The sequence below is a fragment of the Octopus bimaculoides genome, chromosome 3 (assembly GCF_046866305.1).
Source record: "Octopus bimaculoides isolate indiv1 chromosome 3, ASM4686630v1, whole genome shotgun sequence".
NCBI classification, from domain to species: domain Eukaryota; kingdom Metazoa; phylum Mollusca; class Cephalopoda; order Octopoda; family Octopodidae; genus Octopus; species Octopus bimaculoides.
This window is the reverse complement of record NC_142930.1, coordinates 5,573,814-5,599,932: the sequence shown is the minus strand read 5'-3', so window position 1 is coordinate 5,599,932 and position 26,119 is coordinate 5,573,814. Positions and strand designations below refer to the sequence as shown.

The window sequence follows — 26,119 nt, the reverse complement described above, 5'->3', positions numbered from 1 at the left end:
TTGATAATAAACATTTCTGTGATACATTATTTACAATTGGCGGATATTTGTCCTCATCTTGTTTGTTGTTAACACGTTTCGGCTGATATACCCTCCAGCCTTCATCAGGTGTCTTGGGGAAATTTCGAACCTGGGTTCTCATTCCTAAGGTATTTTTATATGTTGTTGTTGTTGCTGTTGCTATTATTATCATTATATCTTTTTCATTATTCAGGTCACTGCTTGGAATCGAACTCGGAGTCTTGGGGTTACCTTGGGAATGAGAGCCCAGGTTCAAAATTTCTCCAAGACACCTGATGAAGGCTGGAGGGTATATCAGCCGAAACATTGTGTTAACAACAAACAAGATGAGGACAAATATCCATCAAATGTAAATAATGTACATAATTCCTCATCTCTTAAAATATAGAACCATTTCTGTGATTTCTAAATATTTTTAGAGACCTTACTTTTGGGATTACGCGCTGATTGATGATACAATTGGATCTGCTCACTGTTACCTTCAAGTTCATTTTCTACATTTAAAACCATTTCTAAATAGTCCTCATCGTTTACATTAGCTTCACTATTCTCGTTCGTCTCTGGACTGTCTTCAAAGTATGCACTACCATTGAGTTGCTGATCAGTGACTGCAAATATAACACAGTAATTGATGGAAAGCATCGAGGAAAGAAAGATCTTCACTTCAGTCCAGTTAACAACTGTAGAGTTTCTTGAAGGAATCAAACTGTGAAACGGACTAAACTCTAACGGTAGGAACAAATACATTATACACTATGCAAACTTTAAGAATAAAAATAAAATGAGTGCATGGAAAACAAAATACAATAGAAATATACTCAAAGAGATTGCTATCTTTTGGTGCCAGCTATAATATTTAACTGTGTAGAATAGATTGTAATTCTGAGCACATTAATAAACTGAACCACAAAAGAAACGTCGCACACATACTAACTAGAAACCGGTTTTTTAACAGACTGCCATAGCATTGATTAAAGAGTGCTAATTAGGAAACTGTTCTTTCCAAATGATAAAAGATAATTTCATTAAATCGGGACCTCTAGAGATATGCTGTGGCTGCGAAGACTCAGCAAATAAAGTGAGTTCAAAGCTGAAACCTACACCAGTGTCACATAACCAGCCCCTGTCCCAGCCCACTCAAAAGTACCTTGGATCGGAGGGCGACACGCTGTGCTCGAGGAGACCTATTGAGTCACGTACATCAAAATCAAATGGAAATTGTAGTTGTGATCCCCGTGCCAGTGGCATGTAAAAGGCACCATCTGAATGTGACAGATGCCAGTGCCACCTTGATTGGCTTCCATGCCAGTGGCATGTAAAAAAACACCAACCGATTGTGGTCATTGCCAGCCTCCTCTGGCCCCTGTGCCGGTGCATGTAAAAAGCACCCGCTACACTCTCGGAGTGGTTGGCGTTAGGAAGGGCATCCAGTTATAGAAACACTGCCAGATCAGACTGGCAAATTTAATGATAACTAAGTTATTGTACTAAATTCATTGCTATACTTAATTGAAAGAAACACAGAGCATCTCAAAATAAATACAGTAACGAAAGGGTTAACACAGAAAAACTTACAGGACATACACGGATAAGTTATGACTCATTGCTGATGTGATTCATTCAGAATTACAAACTTGAAAACCGTAAAAATGTGATTTGTAAAAATATAGGAGGTGGGGATAAGTGAATGACTTACCATTAGCAGGAGGGGTCACAGAAGACATGTCTTGTGTTTCTGATATATCACCAGTCTTTAAAAAGTAACTGTTTGAGAAACAAAATACAAGAATTTATGAGTGCACATGTAAAAAGGTTTGTGTACAAGTTATACACACACATCATCATCATCATCATGAAGCATCTTCCATGCTACCGACACTCTCCTTCAATGCCCAATTCTTTGATATACTCTAGCTTGTTTCATGACCAACAAACCATTCAGTGGCATATGTTCTCTTCTTTGTTGTCAAATCCATTCTACAGGGTGTTCACAAAGTCTGGGTACATGGGGATTGACACATACTTTAAGAAATTATTATTTCTTATATTTAATTGTTTATGCTATGATTTTATTTACTCCATGTACCCAGTCTTTGTGGACACCCTGTATAATCACCTTTCCCACCCTTGTAGTATTTTTCGATTTTTCTTTAGTTTGTGAGCATCACTCTCACTATAAAACTCCAGAAATTTGTCTTCATGTTTTTTTAAGTCATACACAGTGCTAGTTCCAAAGTTCCAACACCATATTCAATTTTAATGTATGTCAGTATGTATATGTGCACGCCTGCCATCCCCCCCCCCCCCGCCACATCAGCTTCGGATATCATCTGAAAGGTATTTTATAAACAATCTCATTAAAAAAATATCTGAAAGTTACGAAAAAACGAAGTCCGGGTGGGGGCACCCATCTTTGATGAGTCCGTCATATGCGACCACGAGTTCCAAAAATACATCTTGGTGGACATTGGAATTAGACACTGAGGGGAAATGGCTGTAACTTTTTTATTTTTTAATTTTGGCGATTTTCGTTTTCGATAATGTGTTCTATATGTCACGGTCATGCGATTCCCCCTTAAACAAATTTTTTGAACCCCCCCCCCCTTCCCTACACCCCCACCCCACACTTGATATGCTAGAAATAACAGCTAAACGCGGACAATCCAAATATTGCATTGGTCCAGATGGACTATATGTAATCTGAACCTTTCTCCCCCTTATTTATTTTTTTTTTTTTACGGAATCCCACGTTTTAGGCTATGGAGATTCCGATTCTGAAAAAAAATTGTTTGAAAAATTTCAATTCCCCCCCCTCACCAAGCAGGCTATTTTCTTGCTAGAAATAACAGCTAAATCTGGTTAGGGTTTGGGTTAGGGTTAGGGTTAGGGTCAGGTTTACCCTAACCCTAACCCCGTTTGCCAAAGCGCAGTTTTTCCTTCATATTTATTTACATATAGTCCATCTGGACCAATGCAAGATTTGGATTGTCCGCGTTTAGCTGTTATTTCTAGCATATCAAGTTTCGTGGTGGGGACTCCACATATGATCCTTTTTCTGTTTCAATATAAATGTAAGCCGTTCATTTTCATTTTCAAGTTGCGAGAAGGCTATTCGTACGACCTGAACATGTAGAACACAATGTCAAAAATGAAAATCGCCAAAAAAAAAAAAAAACCCCCACGTGTGTGTGGGGGGGGGGGGGGGGGTCCAAAATTTTTTTACGGGGAAATCGCATGACCGCGAAAACGAAAATCGTCAAAATTAAAAAATAAAAAAGTTACAGCCATTTTCCCTCAGTGTCTAATTCCAATGTCCACCGACATCTTATCTTTCTATCTTTTGCAGCCATGCTGGAGCTTTGCCTTGAAGTGTTTAATCGAACAAATCGATCCCGATACCTATTTTTAAGGTTTGGTTCAGAAGAATAGTTTTCCCGAACCGCCACGTAACGGGGATGTCATAAACAAATTCACACCAGCCGTTTAGCGAATGAAGGGGTAACAAACACAAAGATATACACACACACATACACGACGGCCTTCCGCACAGCTTCTGTCTACCAAATCCACTTAGAAAGCATCGGTTGGCCCAGGGCTATAGTAGAAGACACAGCGATCCTGCAATATTGGTATACAGAAACGACATTATTCACACTCTTTTTCAGCCTAGATATTTGCCCAAGGTGCCGCGGAGTGAGACCGAACCCGGGAAAAAAAACAAAAAAAAAAACGTGGTTGCAAAACAAGCTTCTTAACCACACAGTCGGTACCCACGGCGCCAAAGAAGCAAGCGCTCAGACTGCTCCATTGTCGATTTCAAGTCAATTTGAAATAGACGTCGCACTTGCATTGGAGCATTATACATACATACATATATATATATATATATATATATATATATATATATATATGTATGTATATTAAACTGCCTCAATGCAGGTAAAATGAAAAAAAAACAAAGAGAATATAATTTAAAAAATTCAAAATGAGGGCGGCAGTTGAGACAAAACAGAACTGCACGTGGTGACTTCGCGCAAATAAGCGCCAACTTTAGATTTCATAGATGTTCATTATAAAAACACATACTAGCTAATATATTTTATCATAATATAAATTTTCAGCTTAAACAATGAACTACGCAAGTCTTGGAGGCTAAAAAAAATTTTATTTGTTACAAATCTGACGAAATGTAATTTCAAGAAAAAAGAAATATTGCCCGAGTTTGGGAAATATTTATCCTATAACACAATTAAAAATCGACATAACTACCCTGTAGTTATGCCGAAAAATCAATCGGAGCGAAATATTATTTCCGATTATTTATATTTTACTTGTTTCAGTCGTTGGAGTACGGCCATACTGGGGCACTGCCTTGACGGGTTTTAAGCCAAATAGATCGACCAGAGGACCGATGAATATTTCTATTTCGAATTTAATGTTGAGATGTAATTTGGCGAGTAATACAATAACAAAGTTAGTGGTTAACAGGAAATTCGATGAGGGAAATCGTGAATATAGACAAAGTTTAAATGTGTCGAAGCGAAGTGGTCATTAAAGTGTTGTCACACATCGAAGGAAACCGATCTAGTCGTTTTTTCATCCGTGTATATTCGTAATTTACATTACTGAACGTTCCCAGAAATTCGACAATAACTAGTATTTCCAAATAAACCAACATCAAATGAATTAAAAGGACTAATTCCGTAAAATGGTTCTCTTACCTTTGCAAAAATCGTTGACACAATTTCAAAAGTTAAAAAAAAAAGCAACTTCCGGTACCAAGACTTACCTCCCTTAAAATGCGATCGCTGCGACTGCTAGAAACAGCAGCCAAATCTCAACTTACTGTCTTAATACGGGAAGGACATATTGAATAATGATCTAGATTAGGGGTACCATACGTCCGTATTTTCCAGGATATGTCCTGTATTCAGAAGTCAAAATTTGAGTCTAGGAAGAATTCTTAAAATTCTTGAAAGGTACCGAATTTCACGTTAAAAAAATGAAACACACACAAACACATATATACATGAATACACAAGCACGCACATATTGGTAGATAGATACACACACATAAAACGTCGAAGGCCGAAAGTGCTTGCCGGGCAGGTGTCTATCAACGGAGTGTCTTGTCTTTTGTTTGCTCTGATACGGCAACGTCTATCTAGACACAATGGGCTTAAGAAAACACAAAATTAGATAAACATGGGTTCGTAATAAGGAAAGACATGATTTTATATGGGAAAGTGGGTGTGATGTCTTTAACAGTCAAGTATGTCTCATTGACTCTCCCCAGACACGACAAGAAAAAAGTTAAACATTATTTAATCGGTTACATTCTTAGATATTTCTGTAAACATTAACCGATATTTTTATCATGAAGAGAAGCTTAATCAATTCAGGCAATTTAAACATGCGGAATATACTTGCCTTTTTTATTAAATAACTTTTTTTTTACCCATTTTAAGCAGTGTTCTTTCTTTAATAATGTTTAGAAAAAGATCCCACCACCTTCAAACGAAACCTAGACAAATTTCTTCAAGGTATATCCTATAGGCCGCCAATATCTAGGTCAACAACTACCTTACTAGATAATCCGCCCATGCCTCAGTCAACAACTCCCTACTTAAATGGGCCATGATATAACAAAACGACTTTAAAAATGACTTGGTATAGCCTGTCAGGTTATGTCATTAAGTAAGACATAACCAGGACCAATCTTAGATCGAAACATCTATAAATTTGTATTTGATTTATTATCAGATCGGAAATACAATTAGCAACAGGTTATGATATTGGGACTAATGTAGAGTATTTTTATAATGGGTGAAAGTTTTGGATCTAGTTTAAAACGGGGGCACCAGTTTTCATTTATGTTTTATGTAGTGTTTTTGGTACCGAAAGACTTTCAAACTTCGTATACTTATCTATTTTGTGTTATAGAACAGAAAAATATTTTTGTATTCGAATTTATTTCATGTAAAAAATTGTCTTATTTCGATAATTTCTACTAATCACTGAAAAACAGTTAGCGCTGTAACGGTGTATATCGTATTAATCCCCTAACCCTAACCCTAACTAGACTGTTAACCCTAACCCTAACCCTAAAACTAACCCTAACTCTAAAATTGTTACACACATAGATACGCACAGCGTAATTTATTATATAAACAATATATGCGTATAAATTACGATTAAACCGGATGAAATATGTCACAGGGAATAACATTTTTATGACCGCCCAGCAGTAACTCTATTCAGCTGAATAGACGTCAGTGATTGGTTGAAATTACAGAAATACGACAACTTTAACATGGAATAACTTGCGATGTACGTTTTTTTGTTAAGAAGACTAAGAGAAAAAGATGTTTTATATGACACATTCTACCAGTGTCCCAAGTTTCAAAGTGTTTCGTTAAGAAAATACTGGTGCCCCCGTTTTGAAATAGATCCAAAGTTTTCATTCCGTCCGCGAAATAATCTCATCATGATGATAAACTATTTTTTTTGCCCTTACTTGTTTCAGTCTTTGGACTGAGGCCATGCTGGAGCATATTTAGAACCGTACTATTGGGTAGCCGTGGATAATCTAATGGTGACAAATACTCAGTTTTATAATAATGTAGTTGCCATAAACTGTATTGAAAGGGATTACTTAAAATACATGTTCTTCTCCATTAAATAAATTATAGAACATGCAGAAAGAGGCGGAGAGAGAGAGCACAGGTTCAGAAGAAATTCTTGCCGCATTTATGACATTATATAACTTTGAAGGTACTTTTTTAGTACTTACACTAAAATAAACATTAATTTTTACATTCTATTGTCCCCCCCCCCCCCCGCCTTTCTTTGCAGATTACTTTTCACCATTGTGGTTAAATTCATATCGATTTTCAACCCTTTTAAAATAAGTTCAGACCAGGCTTGTAACAGACATTACATGCTTCAAAAAGGAGTTCTTCAGCAATCGAAGTGGCAAGAAACATTTGTTCTGTCTACTGGAATGAAACTTTGGCTTCAACTTTGGATCATTTTCACTCGGGAAATTTTTCTCTCGCAGATTCCACTCAATTTGGACGACCAAGTCCTGTCAATATTGAACTTTGGTAAACTTTAGTTGAAGAAAATTCATAGCAAACTCCATAAGAATTACTAAAACAGTTCCATTCCTGTCACACTTCGATCGTAAAATATTTTCAAGAAATATGGAGTGACTAAACTTGGTCAGAGGGTCCCTCATTATTTCACTGCTTCTCATTTTAATCAAAGAGTTGCCCTCTGCTCCTCATTAAAGAATATACTTGTTACCAAACCTTACCTGCGTAGGATTTTCACAAGTTATGAAAAGTGGGATCTCGGTAATCACATCCATCGTAAACAACATGGGTTTATCACCCAATTAAAAAGGAGAATCCGTTTCCAAGCAAGGATTACACCCTGAAAAAGTTATGCTTTCAGTTTGATGGGACATGAAGGCTGTTGTCTATCATAAAGTGTTTAACTGAAACAAAACAGTTGATGCAGGGAAGTATTTGTTGTCCGTTGGAATCATTGCAGAAAAAACGCCCATCATTGGTCAGTTGCAAAGAGGTGTTGCTCTTATACGATAATGTAAGATCACATATTGCCCAAGTTATTCAAGAAATGATTATAGAACTATATGGAAGGTTTGTCTCATCCCTCTTACTCTCCTGGCCTTGCTCATCTTTTCGGATCACAGTAATCTAGAGGGAAAACAGTTTAATAATTGTGAAGAGGTTAAAAATGATATCGAGTGTTTCTTTGCTTTCAAACCAGAAGAATTTTGCGCTAGAAGAATCAACAATTTGCCAAATAAATAGGATTATGTTATCAATAATGAGGGGAAATGTTATCTTGGTTGAATATATCAATTAAGACCAAAGAAACATTTGTCTCTTTCCTATTTTGAAACGCGACAGATCTTTCTTTTCAACCTAATATATACATAAATATAGAAAGAGTGGGCCAAAAGTAATCAAGGGCTTTCAGTATATATGCATACAAACACATGGCATGGATCTGTTGCTGTCAGTTTTCTATTAATTAAGATTTTGTTCCAATCGTTTTCAAATTTGAACTGATGTAGTTTTGTATGCAAATTATGAAAATGAAATTCATTTTTGCGATAAAAATAATAAATAAAAAGTTAATAGCTTTTATAGTTTGCAAATTCGGGGTAATTTTAGCCAATCGAACGCTACAAGCCACATTGGTGCGAAGCTGGAGACTGCTTAAAACTACCAAGACGTGTATTTTCTTTACATGTGTCTTTTTTGATGAGTGCTTATTTTCTGAACTTTCACTTTTGAATTTCCGCTACAAAAAGTGTATTAATTGCAAAGAAACTCTAGATGTGATTCAGTCATATTTGTTTGTACTCCAATCATACTCTTGAATATGCGTTTATATAATTCAACACTTTCTTCTCCTTTAGAAATGAATACGCAGCATTAAAACTTTGGATATATGGCAAAATATCAAAACATTTTAATTAATAAATCGAATTATATCGAAACGAATAGCATTTTATTTCAGTTTCAAAATTGTTTTATTTTCACTTTCTTAATGACTAGCGCGGATTTACTCTTCTTTATTTGGGGGTTGTAATTTTTTGCAAAAAAATTCATTAAGAATTTTTCCTTTTTAAATTGTTTACATGCCTGTTCGACCATTTCAATCCTAACCTTAGCCCTACACTCTAACCCTACACCCTAATATAACCCTAACGTACAGTTTGGTTGTTTTGTAATTTTTCGCAAAAAATTTTGTTGAGGACTTAATCCTTTTTAAAATTATTTACATGCCTGTTCAACCATTTCATATCACTTTATTCATCAAAACTTCTTACAACTTCCGTCGTAATGTTTTGATTTCATTTTGTTTGATAAAAATTCGTCGGCGTAACGTTTTTACTTTCATTTTGTGATAGACAACTATCACGCTGAAAGAACGTCACCTTCCAAATCCCGTTTTCTAATTGGGTAAAAATTATCAAACTTTAAACCACTGTAACATTTTTCTAAAATTTATCTGTAACAAATGAATAATAAAATCATATTTGGCGTGAAAAATTATATCAATATACCAAATTTGAAAATTTTCACTTGATTTTAAAATTTCTAAAACTGTGATAGCAACAGAAAAGACCCAGGCTCTATCTATTCTTTTATTCTTTATTAAAATTTCTTGACTTTTGGCGCACCCTGTACTTACAAACAAAGCGGTCTTTATAGAAGAGAAACAACACCGCTGAAAGCTGTTGACTGTGTGATTAGATTATATAAAGGTGCTATGTTATTCCTCTCTCAGGAATAATAGTGTCTACACCTTGCTAAGATTCTAACCGCAATACATTCTGCAGATCTATTGATAAAGAACTGAGACCTCCCCTACAGTCAACAAGAATAGTGCAGCGCGACAGCTTTTCTTGCAGTGAACCCCTAAACAATGCCGGTGGCACATAAAAAGCACCATCCGAACGTGGCCGATGCTAGTACCCCTGACTGGCTCCCATGCCGGTGGTACGTAAAAAGCACCATCCGAACGTGGCCGATGCTAGTAACCCTGACTGGCTCCCGTGCCAGTGGCACGTAAAAAGCACCATCCGAACGTGGCCGATGCTAGTACCCCTGACTGGCTCCCGTACCGGTGGCACGTAAAAAGCACCATCCGAACGTGGCCGATGCTAGTACCCCTGACTGGCTCCTGTGCCGCTGGCACGTAAAATGCACCATCCGAACGTGGCCGATGCCAGTACCCTCTGACTGGCTCCCGTGTCAGTGGCACGTAAAAAGCACCCACTACACTCTCGGGATGGTTGGCGTTAGGAAGGGCATCCAGCTGTAGAAGCATTGCCAGATCAGATTGGAGCCTGGTGCAGCCGCTGGCTCTCCAGACAAACATAAATATACAAGCATGTATGCACGCACGCATGCACACACACACAGAAAGCCGTAACTGTGTGGGTGAACAGCTTGCTTCCAAACAACGTGGTTCTGAGTCCAGTCCTAGTGCGTGGCACCTTGGACAAGTGCTTTCTACTACAGCCTGCGTCGACTAAAGCCTTGAGAGTGGATTTGGTAGACAAACTGGAGTCCGTCGTGTTTCACTCCACATGTATTACATGCGCTACTAATAGTTTAACGTACGTGACAAATTTGTAGTGTAAAATATGGATTCAGAGAATCGTGCAGATATCATCACATGAAGCTCTTCTAATGAACACGGCTATCAGACTACATAATAATCCAATACAGAGAAGTGTAATGCAGAGTGTCCAAGCACCAGAAATCCAGAAGATCCGATCGATGATATTCATGAGAAGTATATAAACCATAAAAAGTCAGGAGGAATGAGGGATGAATATGTTTATTTAACCACTTGACACCCTTTGGGTTACGGCCGTTTCGCAGCCATCTTCATGTAGTAATAAATTCAGTGTGAAATGAAATTATACACTTGCATTACTATGCAATGAATATAAAATTGTATTATATGATGCATAACATGCATATTTAATGCAAACGTGTACACAATTTTATTCCTCACTAAAATTATTACATGAAGGTTGCGAAACGGCCGTAACCCTAAGGATGTCAAGTGGCTAAATGAATATATTCGTCTCTCATACCTCCTGGCTTTTATGCTTTTGTGTGTGTGTGTGTGCGTGCGCGCACATGATGACTTGCATAATTATTCTTAATTCGTTCCGACAGATTCATTTTTGTGTTCATCACATTAGAACAGCTTCTCTCTTTACGACGACATGTTCGTAACACATTTGATTCATTCTTGGATACCGATGTTTCGATATTTTGTGTCTCATCAGCCAGATGTACTCGGACTAACGAATCTGACAAAAGCCGATAGCCTTGTCAATATTTTCAGTATTATCTGTGTTGATATTTGTCAACCGATAATAAATCGCCATACGCACGGTGAACAGCAATGATCTGCATATTTATTGACACGTTCTGATTCAAGCGCAAATATGCTAATTGCGGTAATCTTCCAGTATAGGGAGGTAAAAAAAAGTAAATAAAAATACAAGGGAAATAACTTACGTCTTACTAGTATCATCTGTACTACTCTGAAATGTGTTTTTTTTTTTTAGCTGTTTATAAATAAATTACACACGTGATTGAAGTTAACTGTTCATATATAAATCACACACACGTGATTGAATATCATAGTTTCTTATGAGAGATCGAAAATGCCTCGTGGAAGACCGGCTGCACAACAACTTATTCCTCAAAACGAAATCCTCACTCGTCAATTAAAAACGAAAGAAACTATGATATTCAATCACGTGTGTGATTTATATATAAACAGTTAACTTCAATCAGAGTAATACGGATGATACGAGTAAGACGTAAGTTATTTCCCTTGTATTTTTATTTACTTTTTTTTTACCTCCCTATATGGAAGATTATCGCTAATTGCTTTTATGTTCGCTACAGGCGAACAGCTTCCATGATGATGATGATGATGAGGTCGACTTTGCTTTTCAACATTTCGGGATCGAGAAAATGAATATCAGTCAAGTACTGGAACCGATGTAATCGACCTGCCCCTTCCCTCAAAATTATGTCAAAATTAGAAAGATTATACAGATAACCGATCCGTTTCTTTACATGGCAGCGTGATATTACTACGTTAAACACGGACAAAATTTCATAATTTCTAAGATCAAGATTACTCTTACATGAGTAAAGAAAAATAAATCAGATTTAAACCTATTTCCGTAGAACCTACTCATGTCCTGTAATTACCAATAGCTACATCGAAGGGTATAACGTTAGTATATGTCCCCCAAAGTCATATTAATGAGTCATAGTAACTTTGGAAAACATTCTGATTTACGTTTTGCAAGTCTTCGTGTCATATTTTACAGATTCGAAAGAAAGCATTCTAGGCATCGGTAACAGCGGCAGAAATTATCCATTCGTTCTAGAATGAAACACTTCATTCTTTTTAAAATCATGGTTTTGATGAGCAAATGAACAAAGAATACAAAGATTAAGGTTATTTTTAAACAGATGGACAATACCTTTTAATTTAACGACATAGCTTTCATACACAACAAATTTAAACTGAGAAAATCTTAAGATACGTTAAATAAGTTTAAGATAGGTTAAATGCACAAATTATTGAGAGAAAAAAAAATAATATTTCTGTTTAATTAATCCCCAACATTAGTTGATTTAATCACAAAATCTTAATTTTTTAAATAACATATTTTCTGTGGTTTTTGTTTTCAAAGCGATAGAAAAGAAATAAGCTTTTGAGAAGTTCGGTCCAAATATTTCTTAAGAGTTTACAACGGATTAAAATTATTAAACAATGGGTAAAATCTTTAAAAAAAAAAAGAAACTTACTTCAACAGAGTCAATCCCTTAACCATTCTTTTTTCGTGTAATTGCCGTGCTTTGCGTATTTCAGAATTAGACAATGTTATCATTTCAAAAATTGGAGCACTTCATGAGACAGGGTCAACGGATCAAATAGTTTTTACCGCCAAATACGACTAGAAAGAAATGAAATATACAACACATTTTTAAAAAACTCTTAATACACTAAAATGAAGAGACAACAGATCGATTTTAAGACATTATATATAATCAAAATAAAGATTATGAATGTTTAGAATAAAATTTGACTGATTTTAAATAGAATGAAACTTCAAAGATGAATTCCTTTTGACATACTAAATGATGTTTTTTTTAAACTTTTAAACTCAAAACTATTGCATACAATATTTGTTATACACAACAATAATAATAATAATAATTCGAGGTTTAACTAAGACTTGAAAATCCTTTGACTTGGCTTAGCATTTTTTTATTCTTTTACTTGTTTCAGTCATTTTGACTATAGCCATGCTGGAGCACCGCCTTTTAGTCGAAGATATCGAACCCTGAACTTATTCTTTGTAAGCCTGGTACATATTTTATGGGTCCCTTTTACCGAACCGCTAAGTTACGGGGACGAAAATACACCAACATCAGTTGTCAAGCGACGGTGGGGTGACAAACACACACACACATATATATGTATACATACATATATAGATAGATATACGACGGGCTTCCTTCAGTTTCCGTCTACCAAATCCACTCACAAGGCTTTGGTCGGCCCGTGACTATAGTATAAAACACTTGCCCAAGGTGCCACGCAGTGGAATTGAACCCGGAACCATGTAGTTGGGAAGGAAGCTTCTTACCACACAGTCACGGGATTTTAAATTTAAAAAAAGTAAAAGAAACCAATGAGGAGATATCTGAATTTTGGCAAATATCTATTATCGATCTTTCAGATATTTCAAAATTAGAGAGAGAATAAGCAAATAAAACCAAAATGCTTTTTAAAAATAACATTGCACAATATTTATTGGATGATGGATTTAATCGATAGTTCTTTGATAGATATGAAAATTTCGTTTTCCAATACTAAAAATAAATATTATACGTTATGTAGACTTTAAATTTGTACTTTTAGCAATTTTCTTTCAATGGCTCTCAAATTTTCAGTAAAAGCAGCCACATTGAACTGAGATCAATGCTAGGCATATTAGCGATGTTCTCGACGATATATCTTCTCAAAAGTAGACGTATTTGATTTTATCAGATAAGAATTTTCTACGGTATTTTACTCTCTGTAAGCAATATCATTATGACCAACTATATTTTGTATCCTTTCTACAATTCTCTACTCTGTATTTCTGCTCTGATCAGTCTTTCAATTTTCTTTTTACGCTTTGATCCTGAGGAGCGATCGATTCCCTTTCACCCTAAGATTTCCCATAAAAACACGGCAGCTCTGTTTGTACTTCTTAATGCTTACTATCCATCCCTGGAACTAATTTGATCCGGCAGGGTCTCCGTAGATTGTGTGCGTGTGTGTGTGTGTATTTGCCTTTATACTTCTTATATCTCTCCCTTTCCAAAATAACTTCTTTTATTGAACTCAACTATTTCCTTTTAGTTAACTCTCTCATATCGTCTCTGATGGTTGGATATCTTTTATATCCCTGAAACAGCTGTCAGACTACTCTTCTCTTTATAAAATGTCCTAGAAATTTCACACTGGCTTTGTTGTCTTATCTTATTTAACATATACACGCTCGCACACGACCTGCCACAAACTCCTCACTCATGCAATTATTGAACCGGAAGTTTAACTACGGTCCTTACGTAGCACTTACATAGCCATACCTGCCTTTTGGGTCTTCTGGATACCAAAACCTCTCATCTATCATGTGGTTGTTCAATAAGCTATTTAACGTCTAAATCGAGGAATGAAATTGCCAGCGGGTAGTTTAGTTTAATGGTAAAGTACTCAGCCGGAGTCTTGAGGAATGTGGGTTCGAGTCCCATGGCTGGTTGTTGACAACTTTTTCCGCCTTGTAAGAGTAATTTACTCATTATTTCTGCTGCCCTAACGGCAACGTTGCCTTCGAAAATATCACATTGTTCGTATCGTTCAATGCATATATATATATAAAGGAAGAAGAAAATGGAAATTGTGAAGTTTATTATCAACAACAAATCGATCATTATCCCTTACAGCTGTTTCTATTATACTTAGTGAATTAATAAGTTCATATTTCTGTGCACAATATCTTCTAATGAATCCATAAACACACATAAAACATCTAAAAGTATATATTTTCCCCCTCTGAATATATGCTCAGAAATATGGACTTAATATTTAACGAATATAAACTACAGGTTTTTATACACACCTATTATTTTAAGGAAATCAATTTCCCACCCCACCCCACCAAATATTAGGTATTGGATCAGTATTTCCTTGGATGACACCATTCTTCATGAGGCTAACATAACCTCTAATCGAATTATATATATATGCATATATATATGATGGACTCTCCCGTTGGTTTTAATGTATGAATGAGGATCTGACAATGTACACTTTCTTTGGCGTCCTAATACTTATGTCGAATGTGACATTTGAGTCCCACCAACGATTTACAAAGAAGCCCGCAAATGTTGCAAGCTTGAGGATTACGGGTCAATGCAGCGGGGTATGCTTGCAGCCGCTTTTCTGCTTTGCCTTGCACCCCTTTGCTTGTTAATGCTGGTTGAAACAAAGCCTTTTTATACCATTTTGACACGATGATCTCCATTTTGTTGGCTCCAAGGCTGTTTGTTCAAAGGTGTTTTACACACACACACACACATGCACAACGTTCGAAACATAAAGACTCTTTTCCTTTTCAAATGTTAAGCTAATGCAATATTTATTAACCCTTGTCACTCGTGTGTAGTCTTTTGTAGGTTATATTTCTGAGCATACCGTATATCCTCGAGTATAATCAGCATTTTTCCCCAAAAATTTAAAGGTCAAAATCCCTAGTGCGTACTATATACGAGGTTAAAAATGAAAAATATTTTCGAAGCAAAATTTTCTAAGTGATAAATATGTAAAGGCAATTTACTTAATATTTATTTTTCACTGACGTTATTACTGTTATTTCTTTATTTTCTGCAAAGTGCACAAAAATGCTACACATTTGCATTATGTTATATTTACAATAATAATAAAGGACGTTACCGTATATACGTTTACAAACCAAGGACATTATATAGACCTCCTTGACTCGAGTTAGAGAAGGGGTGCGTATTATACACAAGGTTTAGGTTTTTCAGAGATACAGCCCTCTAAAAATCCCCTGCGTATTATACTCAAGGGCGGACTATACTCGAGGAATCACTTCAGAGGTGAAACAAAATACACCCTTAGATATTTTATGCGTTAGTTTTTAGAATCATCACAGCAGACTGAATGATATTGTTTATGGTTAGTAATGGTATATATGTCTAGGCGGAGGGGGTTACAAGGTTTGTTGCGGGTAAGATATAATGTGCAAATATAATTAGGGCAATAAAGAGTAAATTACAATGTAAATAAGGTACAATATGAATGAGGTGAGGAATTAAATTACATTTGTAGGTTATATACAAAACTGATAAAATCTATATATAAAAATACACGCATACTTGCTATCGCACGATCATACGTTCATTTGTTGATTCAGTACATATATATCATCATCATCATCGTCGTCGTCGTTTAACGTTCGCTTTCCATGCTGGCATGGGTTGGACGGTTGGATTGAGGACTGGGGAGCCACAAGGCTGCACCAGGCTCAAACTGATCTACAGCTGGATGCCCTTCCTAACGTCAACCACTCCGAGAGTGTAGTGGGTGCTTTTACGTGCAACTGACACGAAGGCCAGACAGGCGGTTCTGGCAACGACCATGCTCAAAAGGTGTTTTTTTTACGTGTTACTTGCACGGGAGCCAGTCAGGCGGCACTGGCAACGACCACGCTCGAATGTTGTTTTTCACGTACCACCGGCACATGTGCCGGTAAGGCGACGCTGGCAACGATCACGCTCGAATGATGCTTTTTACGTGCCACCGGCACGGGAGCCAATCCGTGGCCCTGGCAACGATCACGCTCGGAGGTGCTTTTAACGTTCCACTGGCACGAATACCAATCAGGCGGTACTGTCATCAGCCACGTCAGCGATTTTGATTCAGAAGGTGAGATCTGGAGATGCTTAATATAGAAAACATGTAGTAGTGCTCAAATAATTTGAATTTAAACTCCGAAATCTTTATCGAAGATTAGGTCCAACGAGTAAAATAATGGCTACAGAAGAAATCCAGGTGAGCTGATATACAGATAGTGATACAGATAAATATGATTAGGCTTTCAGATATATATATATATATATATATATATATATATATATATATATATATATATATATATATAGTATGTGTGTGTGTGCGCGCGCGCGCGCGCGTGTGTGAAGGAGCGTGGTTTAGTGGTTAGGGTGTTCGGCTCGCGATCGTAGGGTCGCGAGTTCGATTCCTAGCGGTGCGTTGTGTCCTTAAGCAAGACACTTTATTTCACGTTGCTCCAGTCCACTCAGCTGGCAAAAATGAGTAGTCAATGTATTTCAAAGGGCCAGCCTTGTCATACTCTGAGTCACGCTGAATCTCCCTGAGAAGTATGTGAAGGGGTTCGCATGTCTGTGGAGTGGTCAGCCACTTGCACGCTAATCTCACGATGAAGTTGTTCCATTGATTGGATGAACCGGAACTCTCGTCGTCGTAAACGAGGGTGTATCAGTTCATATATATAGACAGATACATATAACTAAATACATTCAGAAGATAAACACATATGTACAAGCATATATATATATATATATATATATATATATATATATATATATATATACACACACACACACACACATAGATAGATAGATAGATAGATATATAGATAGATAGATAGATAGATAAATTTACATAGTGCATATATAATACAGAATACTAATGAGAGAATGCATAGTTTAACTCGACAGCTGTTTCTAGAAGTTCAGAATTAGGTAATAATCACAATGTTCAATATTAGTAGATGGAATGTGCAAAAAGTCATACATAAGCAACCAGTAAATGATTGCATAAAGAAATTACCATAAGATGTGCTTCCTTCATCAGGAAAAAGAATTGATAATAGCAGTTCACATAGTAGTGCAAGAGATTTAAACATAGAGAGGAAGAAGAGGAAGAAAAGAATAAAAGGCAGGGAGAGGGAGGATGTAAGTGGCTTATGGAGGGGGATTTGAGAGGAAGAGGAAGGCCAAGATGAGATACAGGCAAGGAATGGGGGAGGTCAGCAATCAGGGACAAGTGAATAGAAGCAGTAGAGGAGAGGGGGGAGAAAGATAAGGTCAGGTATGCTGTCTGTTAAGCAGACCCTAAATCAATTAGGGATGGTTGCTGGCAATAGAGAAAGACAGGATAAGATAAGGACTGAAATAAGGGAAGGGGGTTGGGATAGCAGAGTAAGAGGGATGTTGCAATATGGAGAAAGCTATAAGAGAGAGGAGTAGACTTTGAATCAATTCGGGATGGGAGCTGGTTATTGGGAAAGACAAGAGGAGGCAAGGAAAGAATTCAAGGAATAAGAGTAGGGTAGTGGCAGAGAAAGATATGCTAAATGATAAGTTAAAGCTTAATCATAATTAGAAGAGATCATAGAGACTTTACATAACAAGCAAAAGTGAATTAAAATTTGTGCTTACATGAAAAGATTATGTCAGAAAACCTACTGAGTAATGAAGAGGTATGGTTGCAAAGGATAGTGACTCCCTTGAACACAGTTTTCAAACACAGTGGTTAGTATTGTATAGGAAAGCTTCACATGTAATGGACCAGAATAAGGTATAGGGAATATTCCAGGACTTGAGGTTGTGTATGTATGTAGCTAGAGAGGTAGAGAGTTTAGAGGCTTGTTTTGAAAACAAATTCATGTTAACCCAGTAAATCAATTGTACCACCAATGTAGACCCTAGCCTGGTGGGAACATCGTCTTACTACCCAGCATTTATATACTACATTATAGCATAAACAAAAACCATCCAACAGACAAAGTTGAGAGACTCGGCAGTTGCAAGTTATCCTACCAGGGACAACTTAGGACTAATCCCCATTCTGGTCAGGTTGATATGGTCTGTTATCCTCAAAGAAGGACTGGAGATATTATTACTAGTGTTGCACTGGAAGAGGGTTATCACTGCTGTTATATGTGGTCAGGTTGATAGTAGGAAGGACAGTAGTACCAAAGATGCTATTATTGAAGAGGGTAGGGTTTCCAAGGGTTGTATTATTATAATGAGGTGTGTTAAGGTAGGGTCCAGGTGGATAGATCGTAAGGTCTACCATAGCCCAGCTTAGTTTGCAGCTATAAGAGGATGCATTTATGTTGTGGTGAGAAATTGGAGCAAGAGATTTTGAAAAATAGCTTGGGTAAAGATTGAACCTGAAGAGAGAAATGCTGACGTAAACCATAAGATCTTCTGCTTTCTGCCTATGGAAGGCTTAAAACATGGAAATGTGATGGGTAGGTCTACTTGGGAAGGTTTGAGTTATAGGTTATTTAACCTTCGAAGCAGCCAGAAAACTGGATAAGCACTGGGCATAGGAGAAGTCAGTTGCAGGTTGATGGGTAGAAGTAACGATCAGGATCTGCACCAGGAAAGAGAAATGCAAGTTGTGTTTTTAGTTCAGTAATGAGGATATAAGAGATCTTCTCATGGAAGCCGTTATTCTGGAGAGCCTGGTTATAGCATAGGGCATGATTATTCAATGATAGGTGAGAAATCCTGATAGAAACACGAATGATGATGCTATTAAGGGTAAATGCAGGATAATTGGATGGGACATTGATATAATGTAGTGGCTCATTCAGTTTATGGTAAGGGTAATTTAGGTTTAGATCTAGGTTGATAGTGACACCTTGTTTGAAAATATAAGGACACAGATCGTGTCATATAGCCAGCTGGAGACAATGTCTCCTAGGGCTAAATTACAGCAACATTTGTCCTAAACCAGGACTGCCATGTTATGTTGGAAAACAATCTTTACTCCAAAGTACTGTTGCTGAATAACTCTCGTGAGATTTACAAATAGTAATTTTCTAAGATATCTGAGACATTAACTACTTTGGTGTTATTTTCAAATGAGAGAGAGAGAGAGAGTCAAAATAAGAGGTGTAGAATGGCAGGCAATGAGTAAAAGAACCATATTGAGAGTGCAATAAAGAATCATAGAGACATAAGGAAAGAGAATAAATGACAGAGTTGTAATGGAAAGAATTACACAAGAAATTAATTTTATTTAATCTTATTTGAAGGTAATGAATATTTTTCTTTTGAAAATTAGTATTCATTTTGTATAAGTACCAGACAATTTGATTTGATAAAATTCAAACAGTGATTATTGCCATTTTCCCCAATATTACCCACGATGACAAAAATATGCTCCCTAAGTTAGCCATCATATGAGGAATAACTCTCTGGAGAATAACTTATTTCATAATTTGCCTAAATGACAGATATCAAGTTCAAACGTATTAAATATGAATACAAAGTGAAAGTGAAAAACAATTTTATTTTATTTGAAACTGTTACGAGGCTGGGATGAACAGTTCATAGGCTGCCTATGAAGGAGTGATGTTATCATCATCATCATCGTCATTGTTCAACGTCCATTTTTCATGCTGGCATGGGTTGGGCAGTTTGACTAAGGACTAGCAAGCCAGGAGACTGCACCAGGCTCCAATCTGATCTGGGAGGGTTTCTAAAGCTGGATGCCCTTCCTAACGCCAACCACTCCAAGAGTGTAGAAGGTGCTTTTTACATGACACCAGCATAGGGACCAGTCAGGCGGCACTGGCATCGACCATGCTTGAATGGTGCTTTTTACATGCCACTGGCACAGATAAATGAGACATAAAAAATTGTCAAATTTATCCTGAATACCCTGTAAGTGTCCTGTTTATAGTCTTGGTAGCTGTGTCTCTGTACTTCAGAATGACATCTCATTTTCAGTGTGGATTTCTATTCATGATCACAGTAACTTCACTGCATTGAAACAGCATCTACGGTCACCAGAAGGCCTCTTGTGTTTATCAATTATTATCTGAAACTCCAAAGTGGGTTAAACTCAAAAACACATGTGAAACCCATGACAGCTGTTCTCTTCAGGGACAATATCTTGAAGTGGAAGAATCAAATCAAACTTTTGTCTGGGTAATGGTGTTTCTATTAAGGGCCTAACTCTTCCAGTCTTCAACAAAGTACAGCTACAGAAACTAGAGCTCTTCATTGGGGGAAGGCAGAAGCGAACCAATCTTGAAGTTGATTTGCCTTTGTATTAGGTTGCAAAGAAAGTCCTGTCACATTCTTGACATGATCACTTTCAAGGTACATTTTCGATATTTACAGTAAAATAAACATTCATTTTCACATGCCAAATCAGATCAGAACCTGGTGCTGCTCCTTGGCTCACCAATTTTCGGTCAAACCGTCCAACCCATATCAGCATGGAAAACAGACTTTAAATGATGATGATTCTAATGTTTTACTTTCTTCCATAATGGTTAAAAGTGAATTGATTTTACCCTTTTAAAAATGAGTTTTTATGAGACCTATATCAGACATTATATGCTGTAGGAATTCAAAAGGGGCTCTTCAGCAATGAAAGTAACAAGAAATGATTTATTCTGTCTATTGAGATGAAGTTTTAAGTGTCCAGACGTACGGTTTGGCTAGTTTCACTCATGAAACATTTCTCTTCCAGATTCTTCTCAATCTGGACGATCAAGTTTTGCTAATACTGAGCTTTGTAAAATCTTAATCAAAGAAAATCCATAGCAAACAGTACAAGAATCAGCAAAACAGCTCAAGTCACACTTTGATCGTAAAATAATGAACAATGAAGTGGCTTAACTTGGTCAGTGGGTCCCTCATCATCTCTACTACTAAGCTTTTCCTGGGTAGAATTTTCAGTGGTGATGGCAGTGGTTGGTGGCAGCGATGTTGTGAGGACACAAAGAGAATGAATGGGAAAAAGAGAGTCTGCCAAATGTCAACCCAACAGAGGGACCAGCTATTCAAATTGACAGTACCTTGGTAGATAAAGCAATTAAGGGATATGAAGACAGGGAAAGCTTAAAATATCTGGCAGTGTAGGCTATAGTCTAGTTAGCCATATAGTCAACCAGGTATTACATGAAGGAGTCATACCAAATGACTGGTGTAGCAGCACCATAGTCAACTGCTACAAAGGTAAAGGTGATGCATTAGATAGGAATAATTACAGCGGTATCAAATTGTTGGATCAGATGATGAAAGTCATGGAGAGGGTTATAGCCCAACAAATTAGGGAAAGAGTTAGTTTAGACGAAATGCAGTTTGGGTTTGTGCCAGGGAGAAACACCACTGATGCTATATTTCTGGTAAGACAGCTGCACGATAAATACCTTGGCTTTTGTTGACAAGGAGAAAGCCTTTAACAGGGTCTCCTGATCCTTTGTCTGGTGATCAATGCAGAAACTAGGGATAGATGAGTGGTTGGTGAGAGCTGTACAAGCCATGTACAGGGATGCTGTCAGTAAGGTGAGGGTTGGCAACGAGTATAGTGAGGAATTCTGGGTAGAAGTAGGGGTTCACCAAGGATCAGTCCTCAGCCCCTTGTTATTTATCATAGTCCTCCAGGTAATAACAAAGTTCCTCTGTGCTGATGACCTTGCTCGCTGAGTCACTACCAGAACTAGAGAAGAAGTTTCAGGTCATCATCATCATCATCGTTTAACGTCCGCTTTCCATGCTAGCATGGGTTGGACAATTTGACTGAGGACTGGTGAAACCGGATGGCAACACCAGGCTCCAATCTAATTTGGCAGAGTTTCTACAGCTGGATGCCCTTCCTAACGCCAACCACTCAGAGAGTGTAGTGGGTGCTTTTACGTGTCACCCGCACGAAGGCCAGTCAGGCGATACTGGCAACGGCCAGGCTCGAAATGGTGTCTTTTATGTGCCACCCGCACAAGAGCCAGTCCAGGGGTACTGGCAACGATCTTGCTTGAAAATCCTACGAAGGCCAGTCAGGCGATACTGGCAACAGCCAGGCTTGAAATGGTGTCTTTTATGTGCCACCCGCACAAGAGCCAGTCCAGGGGCACTGGCAACAATCTTACTTGGCTTGCCGGGTCTTCTCACGCAAAGCACATTTCCAAAGGTCTCGGTCAGTAGTCATCGCCTCGGTGAGGCCCAATGTTCGATGGTCTTGCCTCACCACCTCAGCCCAGGTCTTCCTGGGCCTACCTCTTCCACGGGTTCCCTCAACTGTTAAGGGTGTGGAAGCAAAGTCTAGAATCGAAGGGCCTTAGAGTGAATCTAGCCAAACCAAAGTCTTAGTAAGTAGGAAAGCAGACAAATCACAAATCCCTTCAGGTAGATGGCCCTTCTTGATCTGTAGAAAAGGCATAGGTAGAAACTCCATAAGATGTACCTGGTGGAAGCTATGGACACATAAGAAGTGCAGAAATATCAAAAGAAGGTTAACTGGGAAGATAGTTTTTGTATGTGGCATATGCACAGGAGCAATAAACACTGAAGATGTACAGAAAACAGATTCCATCACATGCCAGGGGGAAAAATTAGAAGTAGTTGATAGCTTCCGCTACCTAGGTGACCAAGTCAGTAGTGGGGTGGATACTCTGAAAGTGTAACTGCTAGAATAAGAATAGCCTGGGCAAAGTTCAGAGAGCTCCTACCTCTGCTGGTGACAAAGGGTGTCTCACTCAGAGTGAAAAGTAGACTGTATGATAAATGTCTGCAAACAGCCATGCTACATGGCAGTGAAACTCGAGTTGTGACTGCTGAGGACATGTGTAGGCTTGAAAGAAATGAAGCTAGTATGTTCCACAGGATGTGTAATGTCAGTGTGCATACATGACAGAGTGTAAGTGCTCTGAGAGAAAAGTTGGACATAAGAAGCATCAGATGTGGTGTGCAAGAGAGATGACTGCACTGGTTTGGTCATGTGTTGCGTATGGATGAGGACAGCTGTGTGTGGTGTCACACCCTAACAGTGGAGGGAACCTGTGGAAGAGGTAGACCCAAGAAGACATGGGATGAGGTGGTGAAGCATGACCTTTGAACACTGGGCCTCACAGAGACAATGACAAGCAACTGAGACCTTTGGAGATATACTGTGCTTGAGAAGACTCTGCAAGCCAAGTGAGATCATAGCCATGGCCGATGCCAGTGTTGCATAACTGGGCCCGTTTAAAAGTACCCTTCAATTGTCGGGCAATATGCTGTGCTTGAGAAGACCTGTTGAGTCAAGTGAAATCGTAGTTGTGGCCAAGGCCAGTGTCACCAGACTGGCACGTAAAAAGCACCATTCAAGCTTGGTTGATGCCAGTGCCGCCTGATTAGCCCCCATGCCAGTGGGACGTGATAAGCATCCACTACATTCTTGGAGTGGCTGGCATTAGGAAGGGTGTCCAGCTGTAGAAACCTTGCCAGATTTAGACTGGAGCCTGGTACAGCCTCCTGGCTTGCCAGTCCTCAGTCAAACTGTCCAACCCATGCCAGCGAGGAGAGCCGACGTTAACGATAATGATGATGATGAAAAAAAAGAAGTTCTCCATAATCATATACAATGAAAACAATAGTTAGCCCCCAATTAAAAAGAAGCATCTATTCCCAAACCAGGACTACATTGGAAAAATGTAATGTTCTATGTTGGATAAGATATGAAGTGAGTCGTCTGTCATGAAGTGTTAAACCAAAACAAAACAGTTAATGTGGATGAATATTGTTGCCAACTGGAATCATTGCACAAAAATTTGCAGAAAAAGCATCCATCATCGGTCAATCGTAAAGCGGTTTTACTCTTACACGATAATGTAAGATCACATATTGCCCAAGTTAATGTGTTTTTGTTATGCCGAAAACGGGTTGTGTACGTATTCTTTATCTCCGCCTTAATTTCTATATACGTTTCACCATTATGGTTGCTAGGAACCCGGCATTGGATGTATTTGGGGTCGATAAAATAAGTACCAACAGTACTGATGTCGATGTAATCGACTTACCGCCTCCTCTGAAATTGCTGGCCTTGTGCCAATATTTGAAACCATTATTATTATTATTATTGTGTTATACAGTATTACATTATCACAATGTGTCCTTTGTTAATATAAGACTGTAGTGTGATTTAGAGGGAAATTTGACTCTTATTTCCAGCATGCTAATGACCATGCAGAGGTCATCCTGTGGCGCGAAATAAACGTGGTTATTATTGTTTGCCCCAGAAAGAAACTGATTTTAGATAAAATTTTCTAATAATTAATATATTTTTACGGTTTTGCTTTTGAATAACCGTCCTCAGAAGTCCCATATCTTGCATTAAAGGAAAAGGGTATTTTTTTTTCTTTACATATTTTGTTTCATACAACGAAAATTGTAATAACCATTCTGAAAGACTAAAAAAAAAGTTTGTTATTTTTTTTGCACTCCACATGGTTACTCTTTTCCTTTCCTATCATGTATGAAAATTCGCGAAAGAATTAGTTCAAAACTCTATCGAGTAAACTACATACCTTTTAAATTATAAATAGTTTAGTAAACACAATGTCCTGGGTCGATATTAGAATTAAGCTGGCTTTTCTTCTTTTTACCACGCATCGAAATTTGAATTAGACCAACTTCACATCATTTATCCGCCCTTTAAACTCGGGTTATCTGCGTCAACCAGTGTAGGACTGGTAACATTTAATTCATTGTACGTAATTATTTTTTGGCTGGAGTAACATCAGGGTTGGGGTAATATTAGATTTTACATATTTGATAATTAAAAATTTTTTTTTGTATTATAAATTATGTAGAGAAATAAAACTAGCGTCAAACAGAATTATACAAGGTGAAATGGTATATTACATCTATGCATAGTATTCTTGTTAAATTAAAAAAAAAAACTTTAATGTATCTGTTTGTAAAGAGAATAAAATTTTATTCATAAACATATGAATTATAAAAAAAATATGACATAAATTGCGAAAAAAAAGACAAAATTAGATTAGAAAAATGGGGGAATCAGAGAACGCAATTGAAGAAATTTCAAAACCATAAACACAAAAAAAAAAATCACCACCTTAGGTTGATAAATATTTCTATAATTATATAGTTTATACTTAAACATTATTATAAAGACATTATTTTGTTTTGTTTCCCGAGAAAATTGAATAACGATTTTTCTGTTTTGTTTTACAATTTATTGCTGTAAGATGAAAAATAGACTCGTCACTGATGGCATTTCTTCCTTTATTTTAGATTGCAGTTTATTTCTTTATTCTTTTTATTAAATAACAGTTGTTATTTAGATGCAATGGCCCTGATTGGGCAACTTTATGATCTTAGACGATACAGATATAACGATCCCACCTTCCCCCAGGTATAACTACAGTTTAGTGCTCCACTAACTTCGTTTCCTGGCTTGTATTACCGTATGTATCCTTCTTTTTATAACACTGTAGGCTGCGATTTATTGGATACCTGGTTACTATTTCTAGTGGAGCGTCTTTATAACCTTTATTTCCTATTTTCCTCCTTATTGGCTTTATTTCTTTAAGTTCACCATCCTTTGACCCCTATTTCCTTATAATGGGATCATCTTAGCG

At 37.4% G+C, this 26,119-nt stretch overlaps 2 protein-coding genes across 17 annotated transcripts in view; one reads left to right on the top strand and one right to left on the bottom strand.

Annotated features, from left to right (window-relative positions):
• LOC106867195 (nucleolar transcription factor 1) overlaps nucleotides 1–25,372 on the bottom strand; it is a 62,457-nt gene extending 37,085 nt beyond the window's left edge. For 2 of the 14 annotated variants that reach the window (XM_014912001.3, XM_052966665.2), the window contains exons 1-2: nucleotides 4,743–4,823; nucleotides 1,718–1,785 (exon numbers count right to left, since the gene is read on the bottom strand). In XM_014912001.3, coding sequence (XP_014767487.1) covers nucleotides 1,718–1,745 — 28 coding nt within the window. In that variant the 5' untranslated portion in view covers nucleotides 1,746–1,785; nucleotides 4,743–4,823. Of the gene's footprint in view, nucleotides 1–449; nucleotides 630–1,717; nucleotides 1,786–3,552; nucleotides 3,845–4,742; nucleotides 5,166–5,451; nucleotides 5,666–12,419; nucleotides 12,569–25,042 lie in introns of those variants that run through there. The other 12 variants (XM_014911998.3, XM_052966661.2, XM_014912000.3 and 9 more) reach the window with 12 other exon arrangements.
• LOC106867196 (E3 SUMO-protein ligase NSE2) overlaps nucleotides 11,275–26,119 on the top strand; it is a 33,060-nt gene continuing 18,215 nt past the window's right edge. The window contains exon 1 of one of the 3 annotated variants that reach the window (XM_052966666.2): nucleotides 11,275–11,413. Coding sequence is in view for 1 of the 3 variants with exons in the window: in XM_014912002.3 (XP_014767488.2) it covers nucleotides 24,385–24,402 (18 nt within the window). In the remaining 2 variants the exon portion in view is untranslated. Of the gene's footprint in view, nucleotides 11,414–24,271; nucleotides 24,403–26,080 lie in introns of those variants that run through there. The other 2 variants (XM_014912002.3, XM_014912003.3) reach the window with 2 other exon arrangements.